This window comes from Eleutherodactylus coqui, chromosome 6 (genome assembly GCF_035609145.1).
Source record: "Eleutherodactylus coqui strain aEleCoq1 chromosome 6, aEleCoq1.hap1, whole genome shotgun sequence".
NCBI classification, from domain to species: domain Eukaryota; kingdom Metazoa; phylum Chordata; class Amphibia; order Anura; family Eleutherodactylidae; genus Eleutherodactylus; species Eleutherodactylus coqui.
The window spans coordinates 91,600,015-91,627,185 of record NC_089842.1 but is presented as its reverse complement, the minus strand read 5'-3'; the positions used below and the strand labels follow the sequence as shown (position 1 = coordinate 91,627,185).

Genomic DNA, 27,171 nt, shown 5'->3' with positions numbered 1-27,171 from the left:
GACTAGTCTTTTAAAGACTCAGGTGATTGGTATCCAACATTATCTGTCAGTTATCAGGGACTCAGACCCCCCTATCATTAGCACTTCACGTCTGCTACTCATTGCAACTCGACCAACAACCTGCAAATCAGTGAACAGAGCTCCTTGTCGTGGGCCCGGCTGCCATCTTTGGAGCTCCAGAGGAGCAATAGTTTTGCCGTTGACCTCAGACTGCACTAAACAGCAAGTAGGAACTTACCTGGTGGATCAACTTCACAGTAATTACCACCTATAATAAGGATCAAGAAGGTTTATCATCATGTGCCACACAGCGTTTTTTATTTCTTACTTATGTGTTGATATTAAATTTCTGAAATAGAACACTTGTGTCTTATGTAAAATTCTATATTTAATAGTTCAAAAGAAGTAAATTAATAATGCAGTATAACAACATTAAGGAGAATTAGTCCTTCATCAGGCATGAAAAGAGAATGTAACGATTCAATACAAGATCAGGAGTGAACGACCAGAAGGAAGAACATCAGTCTGATGGTATATCACACCAGATGTTGGTGCAGCGATGATATAACATGGTGGTACAGCTATGATATAAGATGGCGGTGCAGCTATGATATAACATGGTGGTACAGCGATGATATAACATGGTGGTGCAACGATGAAATAACATGGTGGTACAGCGATGAACTAACATGGTGGTACAGCGATGAAATAACATGGTAGTACAGCGATGAAATAACATGGTGGTACAGCTATGATATAATATGGTGGTACAGCTATGATATAATATGGTGGTGCAACGATGATATAACATGGTGGTACAGCTATGATATAATATGGTGGTGCAACAATGATATAAATGATAAATAAACATAACAGATTTATACAGCATCAGCATTAGGGTGCTACAATATAAAAATGTCATTGTGCTGCACAGAGGTTACATAGTGTTTAGTGGAAGGAATCAAAGATGAGTGGTCATAAAGGCAGAGTGACGTGTTATTGTGTGATCACATGATGGCCACTAAGACGTGGGGTAAAAAACTTGTGATGACAAGTAAATGCAGAGGGGAGGAGGAGAAGGGGGAGAGAGAAGCAGAAAGACTCCTAGAAATGTGATTGCAGTTAAAAGTAAGTGATTTACAGCTACTATAATTACATCTACGCTGCTAAGTAGCTGCTCCCTTATTTACTATCAGTTTACCATCAGGGCTTCTCTCATCAATAGCTTTGCTACCAGTCCACCATTGGGGCTGCTAGTGTTTTCATCTTATTTGTACTCACCAGTAGCTTTGCTGTCAGTCTACCATCAGGGCTGACAGTAGATTTAAACAGCACTTTTTCTTTGCTGATTTGGCATACGTCTCGCTTAACTAGTTCATGAGGCCAGGGATTATAGAATGGACAAGGGGGCAATGCTCTCCTGGTATTACACAGGACAAAGAGCTGCTCTGGAGGACCACTGGTGTCCTCTATCAACCGATACCAATTCATTTCAACAGGTAATGTTTCATTTCAACAGTTTCCTTTAAAATGTATGGTCCCACCAGTGAATCCACCACACGTCCTTGTCTAATCTGGTGGACCCCACATCTGTTAAATACTAGCTAGCAATAAAACAAGTGTTGGCTTATGTGTCCTGGAATGTTCATACACATGGTGGCATGAACCAAGACCAGAATTTTACCATAGGGCCCCCTGTTCATTGTGCCTACCTATGACATATATAGCTTATTTTGTCCCTTTCCATGCTCCATGATCATCATTCCTGTAAGTCTAGAATGAACCCGAAGATTGCTTTTTGCTACTTCTCACCACAGATTTGTTTCACTACTATGAACCACAATGTGTATCTGATGCAATCATCCGGATACATCTTATTTCTTGTAATTACTATAGGCAATGTGACATTGCCACGAAGAGTTATTTTTATTAATGTTAAAAAAAATCCTACAAAAACATACGATAGATATCAAGGTGTCCATCATTACATGGCTGGGAAACAACAGTAGTCTTGAAAGTATTGATCTAGGTTTTTAATCCAGAGTGAAATGGAAATACCATACGTCATCAATGAATGATTGGTCCATCAATCATCCCTTCTTTTCATCTCCTATTTAGTCTTGTTATTGTTGGTTGCCATGTATTTGGACTACGTCGGATGACATCCCGAGCCTCCAGTTTTACTCTTTGAGATGACAAGAGGGATCGAGCAGCCAATGAGACTGATGACATTCTGGATGTAGGAAAAACAGGAACAAGAGGTGGTGCACTAGGCAAAACCCGTGTGAACGAGGGGTGAGATGCGATGCTGGGGGCATCTGGAGGTGGCGGTAATGGTCGATTTCTAACCCAGGCTACCTCCTCTTCATTCACAGTGAATGCACCCCATACATTTGAGGTAGCGTTCTGCTGGCACAAGATAACGTCATGGTTATAAAGTCATTGAGATGTCATCTTTGAACAGATAAACATGGAGAGTCTTCTACGAGGTCAGACAACACGAGACTGCACTGCAGAGACGACAAGACAGACAAAGATACCGATACAACGGACTGGAGTCACAGTGTTCATTACTCACATCATTGTCTGGCTTTTCGGTATTGTTCCATGAACTTGATGTCTAAAATGCAATAAAATTCAAGGATAAGCACTCATGCAATATATTTACCAGCTTGAAAAGTCTTTCTAAGAACCTTTTAAGAACTTTTGAGAAGCAAAGCAAACTTTGTTTATTGACACATTCTCTATAAGAATTTGAAATTACCCCCTCATACATATGGCTATATATGTCCGAACTGAATATGCCCAGTGCAGTTATGACGACTATAGCTGTCCACAGTATATGCTGTATATGGAGCGAGCTTGGAAGTCCAACGCACTCCATAAACGGTGGGCAACACGATCGAAGTTTGCTCTGATCACAGTTGTTAACCTTTTAAATGAGATGGGATGCTGGGGGCATCTGGAGGTGGCGGTAATGGTCGATTTCTAACCCAGGCTAGCTTCTCTTCATTTTCACTGAATGCACCCCATATATTTGAGGTAGCGTTCTGCTGACACAAGAGAACATCATGGTTATAAAGTTAATCGGGATTGACTTTATATCCCAAATGGCCCCACTGCAATAACATCATGGCATCATGGGAGTGCCATCCAGGTGTCATGGCAGCCTGGGGCCTTCTGAAGGCTCCCAGGGCTGCCATGATCATTTGCCTATTGAGTAGTGTCTGTGGCACGTCTATAATAGGGAATCTGTTATAACACAGTATAATACAATACCATAGTATTGCATTACACTGTATAAGCAATCAAATGATCGCAAGTTCAAGTTCCCTATGTGGACTAATAAAAAAGTTGAAAAAAGTAAAATAAAGACTTTTCCGTTATTATAAAGAATATTAAAAGGCAGAAAAAAACATTTACCAGTCGTTGCCTCTAAAAAAGTTTTTAAAAAATTAAAATAGTTATTGCTGCATCCGTAAAGGTGCAATTTATTAAAATATCACATTACCGATCCTGCATAGTTTACTCCTAAAACAACAACAACAACAAAAAAAATACAATTGCAGATCTGCACTTCTTTGGTCACTTCGTGTCCAAGAAAAATTGAATAAAAAGTGATCAAAAAATCATATGTTCTGCAAAATGTTACCAATAGAAACTACAGGTTGCTCCACAAAAAGTGAGCCCTCACACAGACCCATCAACAGAAAATAAAGTTATAGGGGTCCAAATATGTCAATAGAAACCTATTTTATTTATTGAAAGTATTTTTTAATCATTATTGTAGTGGCCCAGAGTTGGGGCCACACAGCACGTATCTTTCTACCTCGTTTGGTGTGTGTATATGTATGTATGTGTGTACTGTCAATTTGGTTAACTTATGTGTATTACCCTAGACAGGTCACTAGAGGTCAATGTCTGGTGTCCTCTCTGACTACCCTGGGTATGACTAAGCATAATTCATCCTAACCCACTCTGTCCCTTGTCAATCCCCCCTAACTAGCCTTGGGATTGGGTATTGGAACTTCCTTTAGCTTGGGATTGGTTGGTGGGGATAGCATAAAAAGTCAGAGCATGGGTGGGGTTGAGGTCTGTCTGAGGGCTCCTGCACACTGGTGATTGCGATATCGCTGCTTTTTTTAACGCAAGTGTCAATAGAACTTTCTTATGTTAAAAACGTATCGCAAAAAAAACACAAACCAAAAACTTGTGATTTTTGTGCAATGTGTTTTTAACATTAGAAAGTACTATTAACATTTGCGTTAAAAATATACAGCAATGTCGTAATCGCCAGTGTGCAGGAGTGCTGAGGGAGAGAAAGAAGGAGGGTAGTTGAGGTCTGAGCTCAAGTCAGGTCTGGCCTAATGTAGGCTAGATCAAGTCAAGCAGTGCCTGGGGAATTCAAGTCGTGGAGCTGGCTACAGGAGAGTCTTTTTCCACTCTACCAGAAGACATCTGAGTTAGGGCAGACCCCGCGCAGCTGGAAGGAAATCAGGCCTAGTAACCGTGAGTTTACCACATCCCTGCTGAGTCAGAAGTCAGGGTGTCCAGGAGAGAGCCTGCACTCATCCCTCCATTCCTCCACAAATAACCGCCCAGCGCAGGAACCTTCTAACTTAATCTGGCAGTTTTATCCTCCAAGAGAGAGTTCAGGAAACCTAATCTGTTGTTTCATGCGTGAGAGAAGAACGGCTGAAGTTTCTGCTTCCTGCTAGAACTGTCAAGTGAATTCTAACTTGTCATTTTGCAAGAGTCAATAACAACTGCGTGCCTCCAGTTTTACTAAAGCTCTTTGGTCTGTACTCTTTATTTTACAGTTGCACCATACTCAGAGGCACTGGCGTCACGTTGAACTTGTACCATGTGCTATCACCAATCACCCTTGTGAAATCCGCCTACTGCGGGAGTCATCGTTCTACACAGAGTAGCAGCCACCATGACTAGGCCTGAGTTACAATGCCCACTCGAATTACTTCTGCTAACTTCAGCTCGTTGCATTATTATACATACAATGATATACCTTTGTTAGCAATGAAACTGTATTGACCCATAGAATAGAAAAGAGAACGTGTCATTTTTACTGTGACGTGAATGCTGTAAAAATAACCCCCACCTCCTCCAAAAGAAATGGCACTATTGTGGTTTTTTTTCCCCCCATTTTGACAAACTTGGAAATTTTTTAAAGCCTTTCAATACAGTAGATGGAACATTAAATGGTGCCATTGAAAAATGCAAGTTGTCCTACAAAAAATAAGCCTTCCTGTAGATATGTCACCCAAAAAGTTAAAAAGTTATTATTTTTCAAAGCTGGAAATACCAGAACTACAGAATGTGATCTGGACGCAGGTGCATCAATGATTCTCGGTCATGAAAGGCTTAAACACATATAACTAGCAAGAGGTATAGTAAACAGTAGTGAGCCCATGGCTAATAGCAGTGCGGTCATTACACATGGTGGGCTAGTTGAATTTTTAATAGCAGTCAGTAAAATTGACTTTACTACCTAGTTATCCAGACACTCAGTCTACTTTATGCTAGAAGGCTGGTGGCATGAAGCACTATGCCCATTCCCTGGAGATTTGGCACAGTGCTTTAATTGACATCATGGTGCATGGTGGCCCGATACTGCATACTCTTGACTCTATAGGTAATCATTAATGGTTTTGTGCCTAATCCATTTTAATATAACAATACCCACTTGTTCAACTGAAGGTGAGGCAATGTAAACCTCTTCTCTGCCTGTAATTTTGGTGCGACAGAAAGGACATGTGTTGTCGGATTTCTACAAAGAACAAAGTGTCATCAGAAAGAGTCCATTCAATAAATGATTAGTTACACAGACTTGACCAAAATACAGTACATACAATCTTCATTAGTGTCTAACTGAAGGCTATCAGTTATATTTCACCGACTATCCTGAAGTGTTTTTCCATATCAGTGGATCCAAAGATCCTGTTCACTACATCAGTGCCAGCCCAAGGACCTCAAGTAAAGAGCCCTGCTAAAAGCCCATTTACACGCTAAGATAATCCTTCAAATGACTGAAAGATTTTGCGATCTATTTGCATAAAGTGTTAATAGACATTAACACTTTATCATCTTCATTTGCATGTAAAGGGGCATCCAGGAGCCCACTGTGTGATTAATCAGACATCCAGCTGTGCACACAGCTGCATTGTTCTCCTTGTGGCTGCTGGCAGGTTAAATTGTTATCTGCCAACTCCCGTGGAGATTACAGCATGCTGTCTGTTTAGAGATACTTTATCTCTCACTAGCTGAAGGATGGATTTTAAGTTGACCTTAAAATCATCGTTCAAGCAAAAAGTGCACAATGTCCGCGTTTGTATGTAATGATTATCGATACTTTTTGGGCGATTGAACGAATTGTGAGCAATAATTGTTAAGTGTAAAAATGGGCATTATGTCAGCATTTAATAGGATTAACCTCTTACATAAACACACCTCCAGGCTATGTTAGGGCTATCTGACCAAGAACGAGAGTGATGGAGTGAGGCGTCAGATGACATGGCCTCCACAATCCCCCAACCTAAACCCAACTGAGATGATATGGCATGAGTTGGACAACAGAGTGAAGGAAGAGCAGCCACCAAGTATTCGGCACCTCTGGGAGCTCCTTCAAGACTGTTGAAAAACCCTTCCAGGTGACGACCTTATGAAGCTGATTGAGAGACTGAAAGAATAGTGCTGGTTTGTTTAACACTTTTTTAATTACTACTTACTTCTCTGTGTCCCTTCATAGTTTTCATGTCTTCAATATGAATTTACAATTTAGAAAATAAACAAGATAAACCATGCAATGGAGTCGTGTACAAACTTTTGACTGGTACTGTATTGTGATAAGTACTCTACACTAATAACTTTTTAATATATGTATCCCAGGCAGGCAGTAAATATACCTGGACAAGTGTTACTGTACCCTAAGTAAGTAAGTGCACCCCATTGTATTACCTGCCATGCCGTTAGACAGGTATCACACAATAAGTGGCCACAAGGATGTATCCGTGTATTCTTCCCATTGTCCGCGCAGATCTTGCACAATTCAAATGTGGAATCCATGTCTGAATACAAATCCCATTGTTCCTATATGAAAAGAGTAAAATATATATAATAGATATATGGAGCAAACACAGATACAGTGGAGGGCCCCTGTATAAGAAAAGTGGGCCCCTTGGTCCCACTTGATTGTCGTCAAGTAATTGGCCACTGTGATCATGTGACATGTTGTCCCTTTGACAACACTTCGTTAATCCACAGAAGAGATAAGTGATAGAGTGATGGAGCATCAGCTCATTGGACTGTATTCTGCACACACCAGTTTCCCTTTATTAAGGCATCTGATTCTACAGACATTTAGAACAACTATCCAATGAATTAAGCAGGTTTTCCCCTTTCAAACAAAAATGTAATCACTCAGCATTTGTTTCTCATAGCAGGCATTGTGTTAGTTTTACTGAGTTACGGAAAGCACCGAGCAGTCCACAGTCAGGAGAGAAGGGTAGCGCAAAGGTTATGGAAGATAAATGTTATAAGTAGAGATAAGCAAACATTTCAAAAGTTTGGTTGGCCAAAGTTTGTCAAAAAGTTTGGTTCAGTCCGGATTAGTGCAAACTGTACTGGAAGTTCATAACAGCCCCTAAAACAAGTACTGAGCAGTGATAGTTCAATGGATGTAACCCAGTGGTTAGCGCAGTGCTGGGGTCCTAGGTTCAAATCTGACCAAGGGTAACATCATGCATCTATATTCTGTAACACCCAAATCACTTGTACCTCACTGTCTGTTTCATGGGCACTGTCACTGATAACTGCAGTGTCTAGAAGTGAAACCGTTTTCACAAAAATCAACTTTCCATTTGATGGACATACCATATGTGTGGCTGCACAGGGGCTCTGTAGGCAGGGGGGCCATTGCCATAAAATCAAAGAAGCCACATTATTCCTTGTTTCAAACTACACTTGAGTACAATACTGTGATATCACCAGAGTGTTTCCATCTGGCAGACAGCTATTCCCACAACTCTGTTCCTGTTAAGTACTGTGACATCACAAGTCGATTTCACTCAGGGCAAGCAGCTGTGACATCATAAGTGGATTTCACTCAGGTAAGCAGCTGTGACATCACAAGTGGATTTCACTCAGGGCAAGCAGCTGTGACATCACAAGTGGGTTTCACTCAGGTAAGCAGCTGTGACATCACAAGTGGGTTTCACTCAGGCAAGCAGCTGTGACATCACAAGTGGGTTTCACTCAGGCAAGCAGCTGTGACATCACAAGTGGGTTTCACTCAGGATCCATCTAATTGTTTAGGGGTGACAACCCTTTTAGCTTGTAGTGAATAAAAGCTTTAAATATTCCAGTATGACATTGATAGCTTATATCACAACATTACCACTTGTTATAGCTTGCTTATTTACTGCACTAAGCCATGCGGATAGAGCATGTACGGTGACCTCCACAATCCTCCCAGGTCTGAATTGGACCTTATGGTGTTGATATTTAAGTACTAAGGTCGGTGGTGGTATTTTAGTATTTCTTTTTAACCAGCCATATTAATTGCTGATAAAAAATACCTTTTGGGGCCACAAAAGGCAAGGACTATTCTCACTGGGGCCACTGAGAAGGGGGGCCATTACTATAGGGGCCATTGGAATAATGGAGGTAAAATTATACGTTGTAATAGGCTACGCTGCCTTCTACATTGGCTGGTATTTTTGGTGAGAAAGGTGACCCCTACCGATGAAAGGTTCTGTAATCTCTTCTCATTGACTCCACAAAACCCAGTAGGATTCCATGGGATGCATATGACGGGTCTCTGCTACACGGATTGGTAATACGGCCATGTGTAGGAATTCAAACTTGGAAATTTCTTACACACGGTCCACTTTATAAGGGTAAATAAATATCTAGATATCTACCACTAGGTGGCGTTCAGCCCTAAAACTTGGTGCATTTTCGCTTCCTGATGTTCATTCACTGTTATACAGCATTTTGGTGTCGCTCTTTTTGGCATTTCCAGCACACCTTGCTTACCTGAGTCACTTGAACCACTGAGTTTGCAGTTGGATTTGTGAGGGCTGATAGATCCGGACTAATGTTCAAACCATTTGGATAGAGGTACCTGTAGGCACAACACATGTGTTAAGTATTCACATACCTTCAGAGGTGTAGATACAGGGGTGCAATGGGGGTAGTTGTACCGGGGTGCTGGTGCCTGAGTTGTGCCCAAACGTTCTTCTATCACATAAGACACTACTGTTATAACTGAACATGGAAGGTGAGGAGCTGGAGCAGACTCAGCATTGTGACCCAGGAGCTTCAAATGATGTCTCTGCATACAATATCCACCAGTACTAATACTTAGATATACCCGGCAGTGCTCATGTCAACGAATGCTTCTTATTTGAGGATTTAGGGCTTCGACAGACAAACGTGATGCACCACAATAATGTGCGCAGGAAGTTGCCACGCACATAAGGTGGATAATAGAACCCATTGATTTCAGTGGGTTCATTCTCACATCTTTCTTTTGTGCCCGTTGTTTTTGCGATCACCGTCACCTCGTTAGGCAAATTAACCTTTTAAATCAGTGTGGGGTGATTGTCCCGCCCGTGTGAATGAGCATGTGCAAATATGGAGCTTATAATTGTGCAGAGGCAAGCATATTGCGCATCACCTTCATCTGTTGAAGCTCTAAGGCTTCCTTTACATGGCGTGATATATACGCCACAGCCGAGAATTCCTTCGGCTGGGAGAAATCTTCTAAAAGAATTCTATTGGCTCAATAGTGCCAGCTGACATGTTGTAACAGTGCTAGCCACGGATAACTGCCTTCCCCTCCCTTTGCCGGCAGCTTCCAAAGAAGCCTATGAGAGCTGCCAGCTAATGGCAACCGATAGATAGGACAAGAACTATTTTTTTCCGGCTGCGTCAAAACATCGCTCAATGTATTTTGGCGTCAATGTCCTATCTTCAGCTGCCGGACGTTTTTACGAAGCTAGTAATCGGCTATCTGAATGAATGCATTGGAATCAAATGCTTCCGGTGGTCACGATTTTTTATTGTGGCTAAATTAGCCGCATAAAAACACTTATGTGAATAACGTCTTAAAGTGAATCTGGAAGAAAACAACAGGTTTTTTTTATCCTGCACCATTCCTGTAAATTAAAGAAATGGGCAGGCCCTAGAATTGTGTAAGAGATAGAAAATAGGCTCAACTACTTCAGCGGTTTCCCATCTTGGAACCCAGCTGCCTGTTGCTTGGAAGAAGTAGGCTGGCAGTCATGTGTCGGTCTTTCTACATGTGACTGCTCAGCCAATCACAGGCTTCAGCGCTCATGGAAGAATCACCACTGGGATTGCTGACTGCTCATGTGCACAATGAGCAGGACATGACAGCTGGCTTGTTTCTTCCAGGTTTGAGCATTCGGGGCCCCAGTGGTGGATGAAGCGCTGCTGGAGTAGGCGAGTATGTGTTTTTTCTATCTTTTACACATTTCTAAGACTTGTCAATTTTTTTAAAGTCCAGGAAAACCCTTTAAGTGTCCCTGTAGTTTAGAAATTTATGATGTGAATTCCTAAAGTAATTAGAAGTTGACAGATGAGATTTGCCCCGAGACAACCAGCCATCACTGGTCCATTACTTATTGAAATCTTACAGTACATAAATTGACGGAATTTGGATTTTCTACACAACCATTATCTAATAACTTGTATTATTCCCCTTTGACCTCTGACCCCATCTTCTGATCAGAAAACTCACACCTTAAAGGGGTTGCCCCACTTCTAGCCATTTTCAGACAGCTCCGTGCATTACATAGTGGCCCAGGTTGGTACTACAAGCTAAATGCTATTGAAGTGAATGGCATTCAGCCTGCAGGGTTAACCCGGGCTGCTGTGCAATGTACAGAGCTGTCTGAAACCAGATCGAAGTGGTACAACCCCTTTTACCCCAGTTTCACATCAGCAATGCTAAATTCAGGTCAATAAACCCACTTTCAGGCTGGGACAATCATCTGTAATATGCCCATGTGAATCTGGATGAAAAGGGATATAATTTATAAAGCATTAGAAACATATGTCTTTCTTTCAAAAAAACTGCGCCACACCTGTCCACAGGTGGTATTACAGGTAGTATTAACCTGTATTAGCAGCTCAGCCCCTTTAAAGGAGTTGTACAAAATTAGAAAAACACGGCTGCATTCTTTCAAAAGCAGTGCCACAGTTGACCATAGGTTGTGTATAGTATTGCAGCTAGAGATGAGCGAACGTACTCGTTACGAGTACTTACGCACCCGAGCACCGCCATTTTCGAGTACAGCAGTACTCGCGCGTAAAGATTCGGGGGGCGCCGTGGCAGCACGGGGGTAGCAGTGGGGAGTGGGGGGGAGAGGGAGAGAGAGAGGGCTCCCCCCTGTTCCCCGCTGCTCCCCCCCGCACCGCCGCGCCTCTCCCAGCCCCCCGGCGCCCCCCGAATCTTTGCGCCCGAGTACTGAAGTACTCGAAAATGGCGGTACTCGGGTGCGTAAGTACTCATTACGAGTACGTTCGCTCATCTCTAATTGCAGCTCATCTCCATTCTCTTTAGTGTGACCCTACAATACCATAAAAAAACCCATGGATGGTGTTCATATATTTTTGGAAGAAAGTAGGGATTTAACTAAAATGGAGCTGAACTGCAATACCAGACACAACCCATGGGCAGGAATGGCACTGTTCTGAAAAGAGCCATGTTTGTCTTATCCTGTACAACCCTTTTAACCAAGGATTCTATTCAAAGCCCCAATTGCACCAGTTCTACCAGACTACAGTCATTCCCAGACCAAATAGTTTAGTCTCACTCACAAGCCTTCTCTCTCTCCATCCCTCAGAGCTTCATATAAAGACTTGTTATGTGGGATGGTCTGTAGGATGCTGCCTCCAGATGTCACGTAGCCGATGGCCCACTGTCCGAGGTGTGTGCAGCTCAGTCGAAAGATATAACTGTGGGAAGAGAGGAGAGCTTTGATTGCGCTGGTCTGACAAGGGATATATAACGTTTTCCATTGCTGGAACGATCCTCAGTAATGAATTATACCTTGAAAATTTCCCAAACCAGCCAGCGGCCGATCACCGGAAAGAACAACTGATTAGCCCATTAATACCTAATGCAAAATGATCGCTCAAAACTGTCAGTTTCTGATGAATTTTGAGCAATAATCTTTGCATGTAAATGGACCTTTAGATAAATCGGGCTTCTTAATTAAGAATAAATCAATTTTCCCATTCCTGATAAACACAGCTAAAATCTTGATCCACAGGAAATGGAGAGTTAGTACAACCCCTTCTGTTCTAGAATGGTATAACGAGGTAAACACTCTTTGAAAAGATTAAAAACAGTCGTGAGGGGAACATGGAGAAGTCCAAGAATCTCTAGAGTGTTTGGTTCACCGTCTTCTATGGAGACCACGGTTCATTAATACCCACTAGCCACTGGATTACTTTCATCCCACCATTTGTCTTTACTTGATTAATGTATCAACCTCTGTATTCTCATCTGATACTTTCAGCAGAGCTGTGGTTGTTGTGTGTTTAGTGTTTATGTGAATGATTCACACTGTGATTACTCCCCTGCCATGATGCCCCCCTTGTTGTATCGTCTTTAAATAAAGAATATATACAAATTATACTCAGCACAAAAGGACGGGAACAGAATTAACAGGAAATAACAGACATCGGCGTAAAGTCCCAACTATTGCATCACAGCTATTGATTTATTACTCAGAGATTGACCGATTACTAACAGGTCAGCACAAGGGAAAGCAGCCGCTGCTTTATGATCTATGTATGGCAGCCCTCTGCTTTCCTTCATCTTCCTCAATTAACCCCTTCCTTTACAATGCTTTTCAATCTTTCCCTTTTCATTTTTCCCCTTCATTTTCCACAGATCATAATTTTTTATTGTCCCAGTGACATGGCCACATGAGGGCTTGGTTTTTGCAGGATGAGTCGTACTTTTCAATAGCACCATTTAACGTACCATATAAGGTAATGGAAAACTTTTTAATTGAGGTGAAATGAAAAATATTGCTAATTCGCCATGGCGGCAGAGGAAGGGGGGAATTTTTACGGCATTCATGGTAAGATAAAAATGGCATGTTATCTTCACTCTGTGGGTCGGTACGATTACTGTGATACCATAAGGCTACTGATACACGGGCGAGTGAGATATCACAACGAATTTCTCGGCCCGATATCGCGCTCGCCGGCGTGCGTTTTCACGGCGATGCAAGACATTTTTCTATCAAAAATGCCTTCCATTACTGCAGTAAGATAGCGAATTAGCGATCCTACGTTGCGGCTTTTAGCTGCATCGGAGGATCAGCAAGTGTTTCACATTGTTTTCAATGGGAAACCTTGCATTACACTGGCGTGCACATCACATGCCATGCAATGTGTTTTACTGGTACTTCCCCCGCCCGACGGCATATACGACAAATCCGTGCATAACATGGTATCGTCCGGCTGATATACACTCGTGTGAATAAGCCTTTAGGGCTCATTCAGACCACTGTATATCGGCTGGGTTTTCACGCCTGGGCGATATACGGTGACCCTCTCTGCAGGGGGAGGAGGCTGGAAGAGCAGTGCAGTGAGCTCCCGCCCCCTCTCCGCCCCCTGGCACTATTTGCAATGGGAGGGGCGGGATGGAGCCGAAGCTAGATCTTGGAACTTAGCTCTGCGCCTATAGCTCCTATAGATGCCCCAGCTATAGTGGAAAAGTGTCAAATAACAAAAAGACCATGTGAATGACCACCTTAGGTCTTATATGGAGACATGGGGGACATAGATAGAAAAAAAAATGCATAAATAAGTAAATAAATTACAAAATAAAATAAAAATATATGCAGAAAAAAGAAAATAACCCAAAGCCGGCGCCAACCAAAACCGTCGCTGCATGCGCCCTGTAAACCAAAACCATACATATTATATATCAAAACGTTCAAAACAAAATGCAGAACCCACCCCCATACTTTATTTTAGTGTGAATATACTACTATAAAAAAAAAAAAATAGTATAAATGTTAAAAAATCTTTTTTTTTTAGCTTTTTACCCCAATAAAACTAAAAGGCGGGAAAAAAAGGCAGTGAAAAACATATTTAAAAAATAGCCCTATATGTCACGGAAAAAAAAAGCACAGCAAAAATAATTTGATAGCTGAAGGAAAAAAATGGGGCAGTAAAACCTAGAGTAAAATCCCTAAAAAGTGTCTGGTCCTTTAGGTACAAAACAGGCTGGTCCTTAAGGGGTTAAAAAACAGGAAGCTTTCAGTTTGCCTGAACTCCACTAGGGACATTTCACACAGGATGTAATATTCCGCAACAGCGATGCGGAATATGCCGTCCCTGAATTCTGCACTGCTGACTGCGGATTTTAGTGGGGAATTGCCGGCGGGATTTTGCCATTTTCAACTCGTTAGCAGTGCAGCTCACGGTACTAAATATTCCACAGAAGGGCAAATTCCACAACATCTAGGACTGGAGTTGTCTCCTTGCTGCTGTGGCTGGAATTGTAGATATGTCTGATCTGGATCACCGCAGCCAGGTGTCCCACTGAGTACAGAGCATGTATGGTTTTATGCCAAGAAGCGGTTAAAGGGGTTGTACCGAATTAGAAAAATGTAGCTCCTTTCTTCCAAAAACAGTGCCACAGATATCTACAAGTTATGGTTGGTATTGCAGCTCAGCTCCGCTAACGTGAATGGAATGGAACTGCAATACCATACATAACCTGTGTACAGCTGTGGCACTATTTTTTGAAGAAAGCAGTCATGTTTTTCTAACCCCTACAACCCTTTAGGTTTCATTACCTCATCCCAGCTGGTTGAGTCAGAGCCTCATAGGTCTCATTCAGGGCTGCACATATCATGCGGCAGTTGACTTCCCTTTATGTTGTTTGTTTTGCTTCGGTGTGAACATAATACTCGCAATTACATTAATGAGTGGTAAGATACAATCGTTTCTTTATACTCATGAAACGTGATGTGGAATGAGGTCACTGCCTACATATGTGTGGTCTAGAGAAGCAAAGTGACTAACTGTGGCCTCATCGGCAGAGGGATGAGCACAGCTTTACCTGAGCAGGTGGGGCTTCCCTTAGCTATTACCACCCACGGCAGTGAGGGCTTTCAGGTAATGATTAGTATGAACTATGATATAAAGTGGCTATGGGAAAAAGTAGACCTGGAGGCGCTTATTTCTGTACAAACAAGACGTCTCTTGTAAATAGGCTGTATGTGATATTATAACTCAGCTTTACTGACACCGCGAATGTCAAGAGTGGCGCCATTTCTGGAATAAAAAGGGCACCCTGTTTATTAATATTATACAACCCCTTTAACGTGCATGTTGGGATCATCTGAGCATGCATGCTAACACTATCGAGGCGAAAGAGTTGGAAATATGTAACTACCAGATATCTCGAGAAGACTTATCTGACGGAACGCAGTAGGATCATCATACATTAGAGTAGAATCTGCGGTTTTGGAAGTAAAATAATAGTAGCCTATCGTTAGACTAAGCCTTCTGTGTATGATCAGTGGCAGTAAGATTCCAGGACAATCAGCAAAATGTTGACCCTTTTATTGTTTACATAGGCATTGTGCCTTGTCCGTAAAAGCGGCTGTACTTGTACTCTCTGCATTCCTGTCAGTTGTCAGATCTATCAGATCTGTTTGTCAGTGTCCTCTATTCTACATCCAATCCTTTTGTAGTTTCTAGTTTGGTTTGCCAGTCTAGTTCTCTAGTCTGGTCCCCTGGTTCCTCTCTGACATCACATCTTGCCGCATGCAAGCAGTGGGGTCGCCCTTCTCGGTGCAAGTGCTCCACTTTGTGGTGGGTCCAGTTGGGGAGGTTCAGAGGTTCCGTTCTGTTCTATACTTTTCTGTTCTCTCCTATCACCTGTCTGGTGCTACATCTGACAACCCTCTGTCCCCTATATGCATGTCATCCTGTGACCAGTCCTCCATAGTTATAGTCTGTATTCGTTGGCAGTCCTGGACAGATGTGACATAATCCTTTTCTAATCCCAGACAACCTTTTAAAGGGATTTATATTCTGTGTTTGTTAAGAGAAACTGCCTCAGTCTTTGGTTTTCCACCATTTTTGTAGGAGTCAGGAAGACAAATTCTCTCTAGAGCCAAATGTGCCTCACCTGCCAGGCTTGTGAATGTGACTTCGTAGATGATCTTTGACTTCATCGTAAGTTAGGAATGCCATATACCCGGGATGAGTGACAGCCAGTAACATCCAGTTCTGGAGTAAGGTTTCCCATGGCTAGGGAACAATGGGAAATGGGAATAGAACAAAGTTTAGAGGCATTGTTGATAAGCATGGTGAGTCAAGAAGACCACAAAGCTGAAAAGTAGACTAGTAGTAAATAAAAACGAGGATTACATAATCAATGGATTCTAATTATTATTATTATTATTATTATTATGGTGTGTTAAATGTTTAATTTGATTATTATTATAATATTATTATTAATAACATTAATAATAGGCGTTTCCAGCATTATAAAGTTCTGCTTTTTTCCAGGAACCGCACCACCGATGTCCATGGACTTGCTTGGTGCTGCAGATTAACACTATTCATTTGAATGGGGATGAGCCCGAGACTCTTTTTTCTTATCCTGGACAACCTCATTCTAATAGGTGAGGAGTTAAAAAAACACAAAAATAAGTAAGATCTTTATTTTAGCTTACCTGAAATAGACGAGAGAAGACGTCAAACTCAAACACAGAGACGTAATTATTACATGTAAGATCCATTGTACTACGAAGGGCGGATTCCAGTGGCCCCTCCCCAATGGGATGCACAGCATGAAGCGCATCCCTAAACTCCTCCCATCTCACAAGACACCTGTAAAATATACACATTGTATATGTGACACATAATTTTTCAACACAATCTTGGTTAACCAGTCATATGCTGGATAATACATTAGTTAGATATTAGTTTATCCCTGCTCTGTCCAGTTGGACCTCCTTGTTCCTAATTTCTGTAGGATATCTTACTCCATACCCACTCTATGGTCTAACCTCAGTAAATCCAGAAAGCCTTGCAAACAACTGATATAGCCAGGTAAAGCTGTGGATGGCCGAGAATAAAAATTGTATTACATGGAAAGCATTCGATCAGCTATTAATATAAAGGGATGCCAGATGTGTTTGGAAGAGAATTGCCCCTCTTTCCTTTGCCTTCTTGGTTGATCTAATGGGGGTATATTCAGGTAAACTCTCCTTGTACATCCTATGTGATCCGTCCTTCTTAGGCTGGACACACACTTCACCCAAGATACTCACACTGGACAGAACATGAACACCTGTCTGTGTGCTGTCCAATTCACACTGACATAGCACATAGGCATGCATTAACATGTCCTATTTCTCATCCAAGAATAGGACAAGCGATGAGTTTTGTCACATGGACCATTGGTCTGAATGACTGTCACATGGACCATTGGTCTGCATGAAATATCATCAATCTGCATATCCCCATAGGCAATAAATGGGAATGTGTGCTGCCCATGAATTAATACAGATAGCACATGGCCCTAAACATGGTAGTGTACCAGAGTCCTCCATTCTCAAATCCTAAAGCAAGACTTGAAGCACCACAGCAGGGTATACCTTGTCTTTATCATAGATTTGCAATGTACTTATGGGTGGAATTGCTTTTCATGGGCAACATAAAAAGTTTTACATATTATAGTTACCTTGTCCCAAATGCTTCTCCCCAGAATTTAGATGCCTCAAGCTTTGTGATCCGATATGGGTTTTTTTGAAAGTGGCCTCCAGGGAACAAGGCTCGGAGCTCACTCAGAATGTGACTAAAGATTAGTGACAACTTAGTGAGGGTCCTCCTGGAAAATAAGGAATTTGCACCATGAATGAAATAGCAGTCCTGCAACAGACATAGGGTTATACTTGTTGGCATAAGAGTACAACTTCATGACCTGGAGTTCTTTATTACATTTTACCTCTACCAAGACATAGGTATCATGATACCCAACACAGCTGAATACAGTATATCAGAAGAAATAACTGCACTCGGTCATTTAGGAAATACCCCCAAAATTTGTTGACTGTGAATAGAAACAATGTTGTTCCATACAGAGGCGGGAAACCCTGTCATTATGTAGTATTGCTCAAATTGTTATGGTTTGCGTAAGAAAGTGCTCATGTACACAACCATATACCGAGCAGTACTATGGTGCTCACAGAAGTCTACAGGGGACCTACTATATCTTTGTATGCTCCATTCTCATACAAGGCATCATGGATTTTGTGGTTGCTAGTGAAATGAATATGACTCCATTTTCCCTTCACTGTCTTCTAGTATGCTCCTTATATTTTATATGATATAGTCTGTGGTAATGTTTTGTAATTTTCCTTTAACAAGATTTGCTCAAATGTATTGAAGAATAAAATGGGACCTCGATAATTAGAACATTCCAAAGCTCTAGATTGAATGTCTCAGGTCATTGTGCCCTGTTCTCCAATTATCCTCTAAACACTTTATTGTTTATACTTACTGTACTTTTGTATTCTAAGAAGCTAATCACATATGATTGTTTCTGCACCTGCTTGCCTTTGCCTGGCATCTTAGATGTTAAATTCCCTATCTTGCATATTCATATTATGTTTGTGTTTCTTTGACCAATGGTAATACATGAATTATTATAGATTTGAATTTTTGTAATTTAAGCCTGTGCCCCTATAAAAACTGCTGCCCATCCGTTAATAAGCAGATAATTTTGGATCACAATCCCTAGTTGTGTGGTTTGACGTTAATCTCTTGAGCTCAGCTAATCATAAAACTTAATTTTGACCCCAGAAGCACATCATATAGCAAATACTATTGTTTGCATTAACATCCTGTTGGATTCTTATGGAATCCAACATAAAGGAAATTACTGCATGCTGTATTATGGAGGTATAATACATGTTCGCATTGTGCTGTATCCATTTATAGTTCCATTATAACATTTCATCACAGTTGCTACAATATTTCTCTTCTAATAGCTAAACTATTGCCAATTAACTATCCACAGTGCAGTGGATATTATAAACTCCCATAATACCTGTGGCTGTTGTTTATAAGATTACACAACTATTTACAGACAGTAAGAACTAGTTAGACCAGGAAGCAATCTGGATAGCATGTTATCTCCTCGTCATAAAACATCCGTTGTTCAACATTTTTCCTTTTAGGGCTTCTTCACACAACCATGTTTTTGCGCTCATAAAATATACACAAGCAAAACACAGAGAATAGAAGCCATTGATTTTAGTGGGTTCCCTCTTATGAAAAAGTAGCACTAGTTCAATCATTTTACGCAGCAAAGGCCCCCATAGAAGTCTATGGGAGGCAAGCCAATACGCAAGGGGATGTGTGAAACACTGCCATGAATAAAAATAACGCATCTGAACTTCATTAAGCTAAATAGACTTTCAATCCATGGAAGGGTTGAGTCACATGCATGTGAAATGGACCTGCATGCACAAAACGTACAGTACTATGTGCAGACTTGCGCACAATTTAACCTCAACAACCTTGTTCATGTGCAAACATGTCACACTGAGGTACTGCTAGTATGTTGATTTATTCATCCGTTCTTTCTATATTTTTATGTGCCCTTTGCTCTCAAATATCACTCTTAGGGTGGACGCTCACTGGCGATATTTTCTTTCTTGCGCTGCGAGTGCACGAGAAAACTCTCGCCCCGCAGCACAAGAAAGACGCCGGTATAGAACCGGCATATCGCTAGTGCTTTCAACGGGGCCAGCGGCAGCAGCGCTAGCCCCATTGAAAACATAGGGAGAATGCCAGGGACTTCTGCCACAGCTGTGGCAGAAGTCCCCGGCATTCTATCCCATTGCTTTCAAAGAGCTGAAAGAGCTTAATAGCAGTGCAGGGGAGCCAGCCGGAGGACGCGCCCGAGAGGTTAGTAATTTTTTTTTTTTACACTTATTGCTGATTGTCGGGGAAGGGCTTATATTTCAAGCCCTTCCCCGATAATCATGCTGCAGGGCTTGGCAGAAACTATTGCTTTCAATGGGATCGGCAGCAGCAATGAAAGTAATGGGATAGAATGCCGGGGACTTCTGCCACAGCTGTGGCAGAAGTCCCCCGCATTCTCCATCTCTTTTCAATGGGGCTAGCGCTGCTGCCGCTGGCCTCAGTGAAAAGACCGCCGATTTCCCGGCGTGATGCAGTTTTTTTTCCACGCACTGCACTGCGAGACTTTAACTTTACTCTCGCAGCGCAGTGGAGAAAAAAAACGCCAGTGGGTGTTCACTAGAGATGAGCGAACGCGTTCGTCCGAGCTTGATATTCGTGCGAATATTAGGGTGTTCGGGATGTTCGTTATTCGTAACGAACACCATGCGGTGTTCTGGTTACTTTCACTTCCTTCCCTGAGACGTTAGCGCGCTTTTCTGGCCAATTGAAAGACAGGGAAGGCATTACAACTTCCCCCTGTGACGTTCAAGCCCTATACCACCCCCCTGCTGTGAGTGGCTGGGGAGATCAGGTGTCACCCGAACATAAAAGTCGGCCCCTCCCGCGGTTCGCCTCAGATGCGGTGTGAGTTAGATGAGGGACAGTGCTGTTTGTACCGGAGCTGCTGTAGGGAAAGAATTGGTAGTTAGTGTAGGCTTCAAGACCCCCCAAAGGTCCTTATTAGGGCCACTGATAGCTGTGTGTTGGCTGCTGTTAGCAGTGGGATTTTTTTTTTTCTCAAAATCGCCTCTGCAGACCGTTGCACCTGGCATTAGGGACAGAAGTGCTGCATAGGCAGGGAGAGTGTTAGGAGTGAGTGTAGCCTTCAAGAACCTCAACGGTCCTTTCTAGGGCCATATTTATCCGTGTGCAGTACTGTCCAGGCTGCTGTTAGCTGTACTGCATTTTTTTTTGCTTCTCAAAATCGCCTCTGCAGACCATTGCACCCTCCATTGATACTGCAGGGAAAGAATTGTGTAGGCAGGGACACAACACAGTTATTATTCATAGAATATACGCAGTGCTGCCTTTTGGTGGAAAAAAACTGAAAACAAATCTATTTGTCCAGCCTCTGTCCGTCCTTACGGGCGGTGGAGACGTGTGAGCTGCGTGAAGAACAGTGCTAAATCATACGCACCCAGCTACGCTTTACTGCTGGCTTCGCCATTTGCTTTCCTTAATTGGGAAAAAAAATACCTGCTCTGCCAGAGTTATAATAACTCTGCTACCCTCACGTTCTGTGACACATAAGCAGGGACACAGCACAGTTATTAAACTTCTCATGTTCATAGAATATACGCAGTGCTGCCTTTTGGTGGGAAAAAACTGAAAACAAATCTATTTGTCCAGCCTCTGTCCGTCCTAAGGGCGGTGGACACGTGTGAGCTGCTTGAACAACATTGCTAAATCAGACGCACCCAGCTACGCTTTACTGCTGGCTTCGCCATTTGCTTTCCTTAATTGGGAAAAAAATACCTGCTCTCCAAGAGTTATAATAACTCTGCTACCCTCACGTTCTGTGACACATAAGCAGGGACACAGCACAGTTATTAAACTTCTCATGTTCATTGAATATACGCAGTGCTACCTTTTGGTGGAAAAAAACTGAAAACAAATCTATTTGTCCAGCCTCTGTCCGTCCTAAGGGCGGTGGACACGTGTGAGCTGCTTGAACAACATTGCTAAATCAGACGCACCCAGCTACGCTTTACTGCTGGCTTCGCCATTTGCTTTCCTTAATTGGGAAAAAAATACCTGCTCTCCAAGAGTTATAATAACTCTGCTACCCTCACGTTCTGTGACACATAAGCAGGGACACAGCACAGTTATTAAACTTCTCATGTTCATTGAATATACGCAGTGCTGCCTTTTGGTGGAAAAAAACTGAAAACAAATCTATTTGTCCAGCCTCTGTCCGTCCTTACGGGCTGTGGACACGTGTGAGCTGCTTGAACAACATTGCTAAATCAGACGCACCCAGCTACGCTTTACTGCTGGCTTCGCCATTTGCTTTCCTTAATTGGGAAAAAAATACCTGCTCTCCAAGAGTTATAATAACTCTGCTACCCTCACGTTCTGTGACACATAAGCAGGGACACAGCACAGTTATTAAACTTCTCATGTTCATTGAATATACGCAGTGCTGCCTTTTGGTGGAAAAAAACTGAAAACAAATCTATTTGTCCAGCCTCTGTCCGTCCTAAGGGCGGTGGACACGTGTGAGCTGCTTGAACAACATTGCTAAATCAGACGCACCCAGCTACGCTTTACTGCTGGCTTCGCCATTTGCTTTCCTTAATTGGGAAAAAAATACCTGCTCTCCAAGAGTTATAATAACTCTGCTACCCTCACGTTCTGTGACACATAAGCAGGGACACAGCACAGTTATTAAACTTCTCATGTTCATTGAATATACGCAGTGCTGCCTTTTGGTGGAAAAAAACTGAAAACAAATCTATTTGTCCAGCCTCTGTCCGTCCTAAGGGCGGTGGACACGTGTGAGCTGCTTGAACAACATTGCTAAATCAGACGCACCCAGCTACGCTTTACTGCTGGCTTCGCCATTTGCTTTCCTTAATTGGGAAAAAAATACCTGCTCTCCAAGAGTTATAATAACTCTGCTACCCTCACGTTCTGTGACACATAAGCAGGGACACAGCACAGTTATTAAACTTCTCATGTTCATTGAATATACGCAGTGCTGCCTTTTGGTGGAAAAAAACTGAAAACAAATCTATTTGTCCAGCCTCTGTCCGTCCTAAGGGCGGTGGACACGTGTGAGCTGCTTGAACAACATTGCTAAATCAGACGCACCCAGCTACGCTTTACTGCTGGCTTCGCCATTTGCTTTCCTTAATTGGGAAAAAAATACCTGCTCTCCAAGAGTTATAATAACTCTGCTACCCTCACGTTCTGTGACACATAAGCAGGGACACAGCACAGTTATTAAACTTCTCATGTTCATTGAATATACGCAGTGCTGCCTTTTGGTGGAAAAAAACTGAAAACAAATCTATTTGTCCAGCCTCTGTCCGTCCTAAGGGCGGTGGACACGTGTGAGCTGCTTGAACAACATTGCTAAATCAGACGCACCCAGCTACGCTTTACTGCTGGCTTCGCCATTTGCTTTCCTTAATTGGGAAAAAAATACCTGCTCTCCAAGAGTTATAATAACTCTGCTACCCTCACGTTCTGTGACACATAAGCAGGGACACAGCACAGTTATTAAACTTCTCATGTTCATTGAATATACGCAGTGCTGCCTTTTGGTGGAAAAAAACTGAAAACAAATCTATTTGTCCAGCCTCTGTCCGTCCTAAGGGCGGTGGACACGTGTGAGCTGCTTGAACAACATTGTTAAATCAGACGCACCCAGCTACGCTTTACTGCTGGCTTCGCCATTTGCTTTCCTTAATTGGGAAAAAAATACCTGCTCTCCAAGAGTTATAATAACTCTGCTACCCTCACGTTCTGTGACACATAAGCAGGGACACAGCACAGTTATTAAACTTCTCATGTTCATTGAATATACGCAGTGCTGCCTTTTGGTGGAAAAAAACTGAAAACAAATCTATTTGTCCAGCCTCTGTCCGTCCTAAGGGCGGTGGACACGTGTGAGCTGCTTGAACAACATTGCTAAATCAGACGCACCCAGCTACGCTTTACTGCTGGCTTCGCCATTTGCTTTCCTTAATTGGGAAAAAAATACCTGCTCTCCAAGAGTTATAATAACTCTGCTACCCTCACGTTCTGTGACACATAAGCAGGGACACAGCACAGTTATTAAACTTCTCATGTTCATTGAATATACGCAGTGCTGCCTTTTGGTGGAAAAAAACTGAAAACAAATCTATTTGTCCAGCCTCTGTCCGTCCTAAGGGCGGTGGACACGTGTGAGCTGCTTGAACAACATTGCTAAATCAGACGCACCCAGCTACGCTTTACTGCTGGCTTCGCCATTTGCTTTCCTTAATTGGGAAAAAAATACCTGCTCTCCAAGAGTTATAATAACTCTGCTACCCTCACGTTCTGTGACACATAAGCAGGGACACAGCACAGTTATTAAACTTCTCATGTTCATTGAATATACGCAGTGCTGCCTTTTGGTGGAAAAAAACTGAAAACAAATCTATTTGTCCAGCCTCTGTCCGTCCTAAGGGCGGTGGACACGTGTGAGCTGCTTGAACAACATTGCTAAATCAGACGCACCCAGCTACGCTTTACTGCTGGCTTCGCCATTTGCTTTCCTTAATTGGGAAAAAAATACCTGCTCTCCAAGAGTTATAATAACTCTGCTACCCTCACGTTCTGTGACACATAAGCAGGGACACAGCACAGTTATTAAACTTCTCATGTTCATTGAATATACGCAGTGCTGCCTTTTGGTGGAAAAAAACTGAAAACAAATCTATTTGTCCAGCCTCTGTCCGTCCTAAGGGCGGTGGAGACGTGTGAGCTGCGTGAACAACATTGCTAAATCAGACGCACCCAGCTACGCTTTACTGCTGGCTTCGCCATTTGCTTTCCTTAATTGGGAAAAAAATACCTGCTCTCCAAGAGTTATAATAACTCTGCTACCCTCACGTTCTGTGACACATAAGCAGGGACACAGCACAGTTATTAAACTTCTCATGTTCATTGAATATACGCAGTGCTGCCTTTTGGTGGAAAAAAACTGAAAACAAATCTATTTGTCCAGCCTCTGTCCGTCCTAAGGGCGGTGGAGACGTGTGAGCTGCTTGAACAACATTGCTAAATCAGACGCACCCAGCTACGCTTTACTGCTGGCTTCGCCATTTGCTTTCCTTAATTGGGAAAAAAATACCTGCTCTCCAAGAGTTATAATAACTCTGCTACCCTCACGTTCTGTGACACATGAGCAGGGACACAGCACAGTTATTAAACTTCTCATGTTCATTGAATATACGCAGTGCTGCCTTTTGGTGGAAAAAAACTGAAAACAAATCTATTTGTCCAGCCTCTGTCCGTCCTAAGGGCGGTGGACACGTGTGAGCTGCTTGAACAACATTGCTAAATCAGACGCACCCAGCTACGCTTTACTGCTGGCTTCGCCATTTGCTTTCCTTAATTGGGAAAAAAATACCTGCTCTCCAAGAGTTATAATAACTCTGCTACCCTCACGTTCTGTGACACATAAGCAGGGACACAGCACAGTTATTAAACTTCTCATGTTCATTGAATATACGCAGTGCTGCCTTTTGGTGGAAAAAAACTGAAAACAAATCTATTTGTCCAGCCTCTGTCCGTCCTAAGGGCGGTGGACACGTGTGAGCTGCTTGAACAACATTGCTAAATCAGACGCACCCAGCTACGCTTTACTGCTGGCTTCGCCATTTGCTTTCCTTAATTGGGAAAAAAATACCTGCTCTCCAAGAGTTATAATAACTCTGCTACCCTCACGTTCTGTGACACATAAGCAGGGACACAGCACAGTTATTAAACTTCTCATGTTCATTGAATATACGCAGTGCTGCCTTTTGGTGGAAAAAAACTGAAAACAAATCTATTTGTCCAGCCTCTGTCCGTCCTAAGGGCGGTGGACACGTGTGAGCTGCTTGAACAACATTGCTAAATCAGACGCACCCAGCTACGCTTTACTGCTGGCTTCGCCATTTGCTTTCCTTAATTGGGAAAAAAATACCTGCTCTCCAAGAGTTATAATAACTCTGCTACCCTCACGTTCTGTGACACATAAGCAGGGACACAGCACAGTTATTAAACTTCTCATGTTCATTGAATATACGCAGTGCTGCCTTTTGGTGGAAAAAAACTGAAAACAAATCTATTTGTCCAGCCTCTGTCCGTCCTAAGGGCGGTGGACACGTGTGAGCTGCTTGAACAACATTGCTAAATCAGACGCACCCAGCTACGCTTTACTGCTGGCTTCGCCATTTGCTTTCCTTAATTGGGAAAAAAATACCTGCTCTCCAAGAGTTATAATAACTCTGCTACCCTCACGTTCTGTGACACATTAGCAGGGACACAGCACAGTTATTAAACTTAGATTATTCATTCACTAGAGGCAGTGGGGCCTTTCGTTTTCCAAAAAGGGAAAAAATTATATTTGCCCTGCAGTCTTGCGCCAATTTATTTCCTGCCTGTGAAATCAAATCACTGGTAATACAGCATGCTGAGGGGTAGGGGTAGGCCTAGAGGACGTGGACGCGGCCGAGGACGCGGAGGGCCAAGTCAGGGTGTGGGCACAGGCCGAGCTCCTGATCCTGGTGTGTCGCAGCCGACTGCTGCGCGATTAGGAGAGAGGCACGTTTCTGGCGTCCCCACATTCATCGCCCAATTAATGGGTCCACGCGGGAGACGGTTATTAGAAAATGAGCAGTGTGAGCAGGTCCTGTCCTGGATGGCAGAAAGTGCTTCGAGCAACCTATCGTCAACACGCAGTTCTGCGCCGTCCACTGCTGCAAATCCGAATCCTCTGTCTGCTGCTCCTCCTTCCTCCCAGCCTCCTCACTCCACTACAATGACACCTGCTCAGGAGCGGGAACACTCCCAGGAACTGTTCTCGGGCCCCTGCTTAGATTGGGCAGCAGCGGTTCCTCTCCCACCAGAGGAGTTTATCGTCACTGATGCCCAACCATTCGAAAGTTCCCGGGGTCCGAGGGAAGAGGCTGGGGACTTCCGCCAACTGTCTCAACAACTTTCTGTGGGTGAGGAGGATGATGACGATCAGACACAGTTGTCTTGCAGTGAGGTAGTAGTAAGGGCAGTAAGTCCAAGGGAGCAGCGCACAGAGGATTCGGAGGAAGAGCAGCAGGACGATGAGGTGACTGACCCCACCTGGTGTGCAACGCTTACTCAGGAGGACAGGTCTTCAGAGGGGGAGTCAAGGGCATCAGCAGGGCAGGTTGCAAGAGGCAGTGCGGTGGCCAGGGCCAGGGGTAGAGGCAGGGCCAGACCGAATAATCCACCAAGTGTTTCCCAAAGCGCCCCCTCGCGCCATGCCACCCTGCAGAGGCCGAGGTGCTCTAAGGTCTGGCAGTTTTTCACAGAGACGCCTGACGACCGACGAACAGTGGTGTGCAACCTTTGTTGCGCAAAGCTCAGCCAGGGAGCCAACACCAACAGCCTCAC

At 43.0% G+C, this 27,171-nt stretch overlaps 1 protein-coding gene across 1 annotated transcript in view; it reads right to left on the bottom strand.

Moving 5' to 3' along the window:
* Positions 1-370: 370 nt before the first annotated feature.
* Positions 371-27,171, bottom strand: part of CBLC (Cbl proto-oncogene C) — a 44,929-nt gene continuing 18,128 nt past the window's right edge. Inside the window, exons 2-10 of the mRNA XM_066607171.1 lie at positions 17,774-17,920; positions 16,761-16,917; positions 16,211-16,332; positions 11,863-12,000; positions 9,052-9,139; positions 6,973-7,104; positions 5,702-5,785; positions 2,579-2,620; positions 371-2,406 (exon numbers count right to left, since the gene is read on the bottom strand). Of these exons, the coding sequence (XP_066463268.1) occupies positions 2,104-2,406; positions 2,579-2,620; positions 5,702-5,785; positions 6,973-7,104; positions 9,052-9,139; positions 11,863-12,000; positions 16,211-16,332; positions 16,761-16,917; positions 17,774-17,920 (1,213 nt within the window). The 3' untranslated portion in view covers positions 371-2,103. The remainder of the gene's footprint in view (positions 2,407-2,578; positions 2,621-5,701; positions 5,786-6,972; positions 7,105-9,051; positions 9,140-11,862; positions 12,001-16,210; positions 16,333-16,760; positions 16,918-17,773; positions 17,921-27,171) is intronic.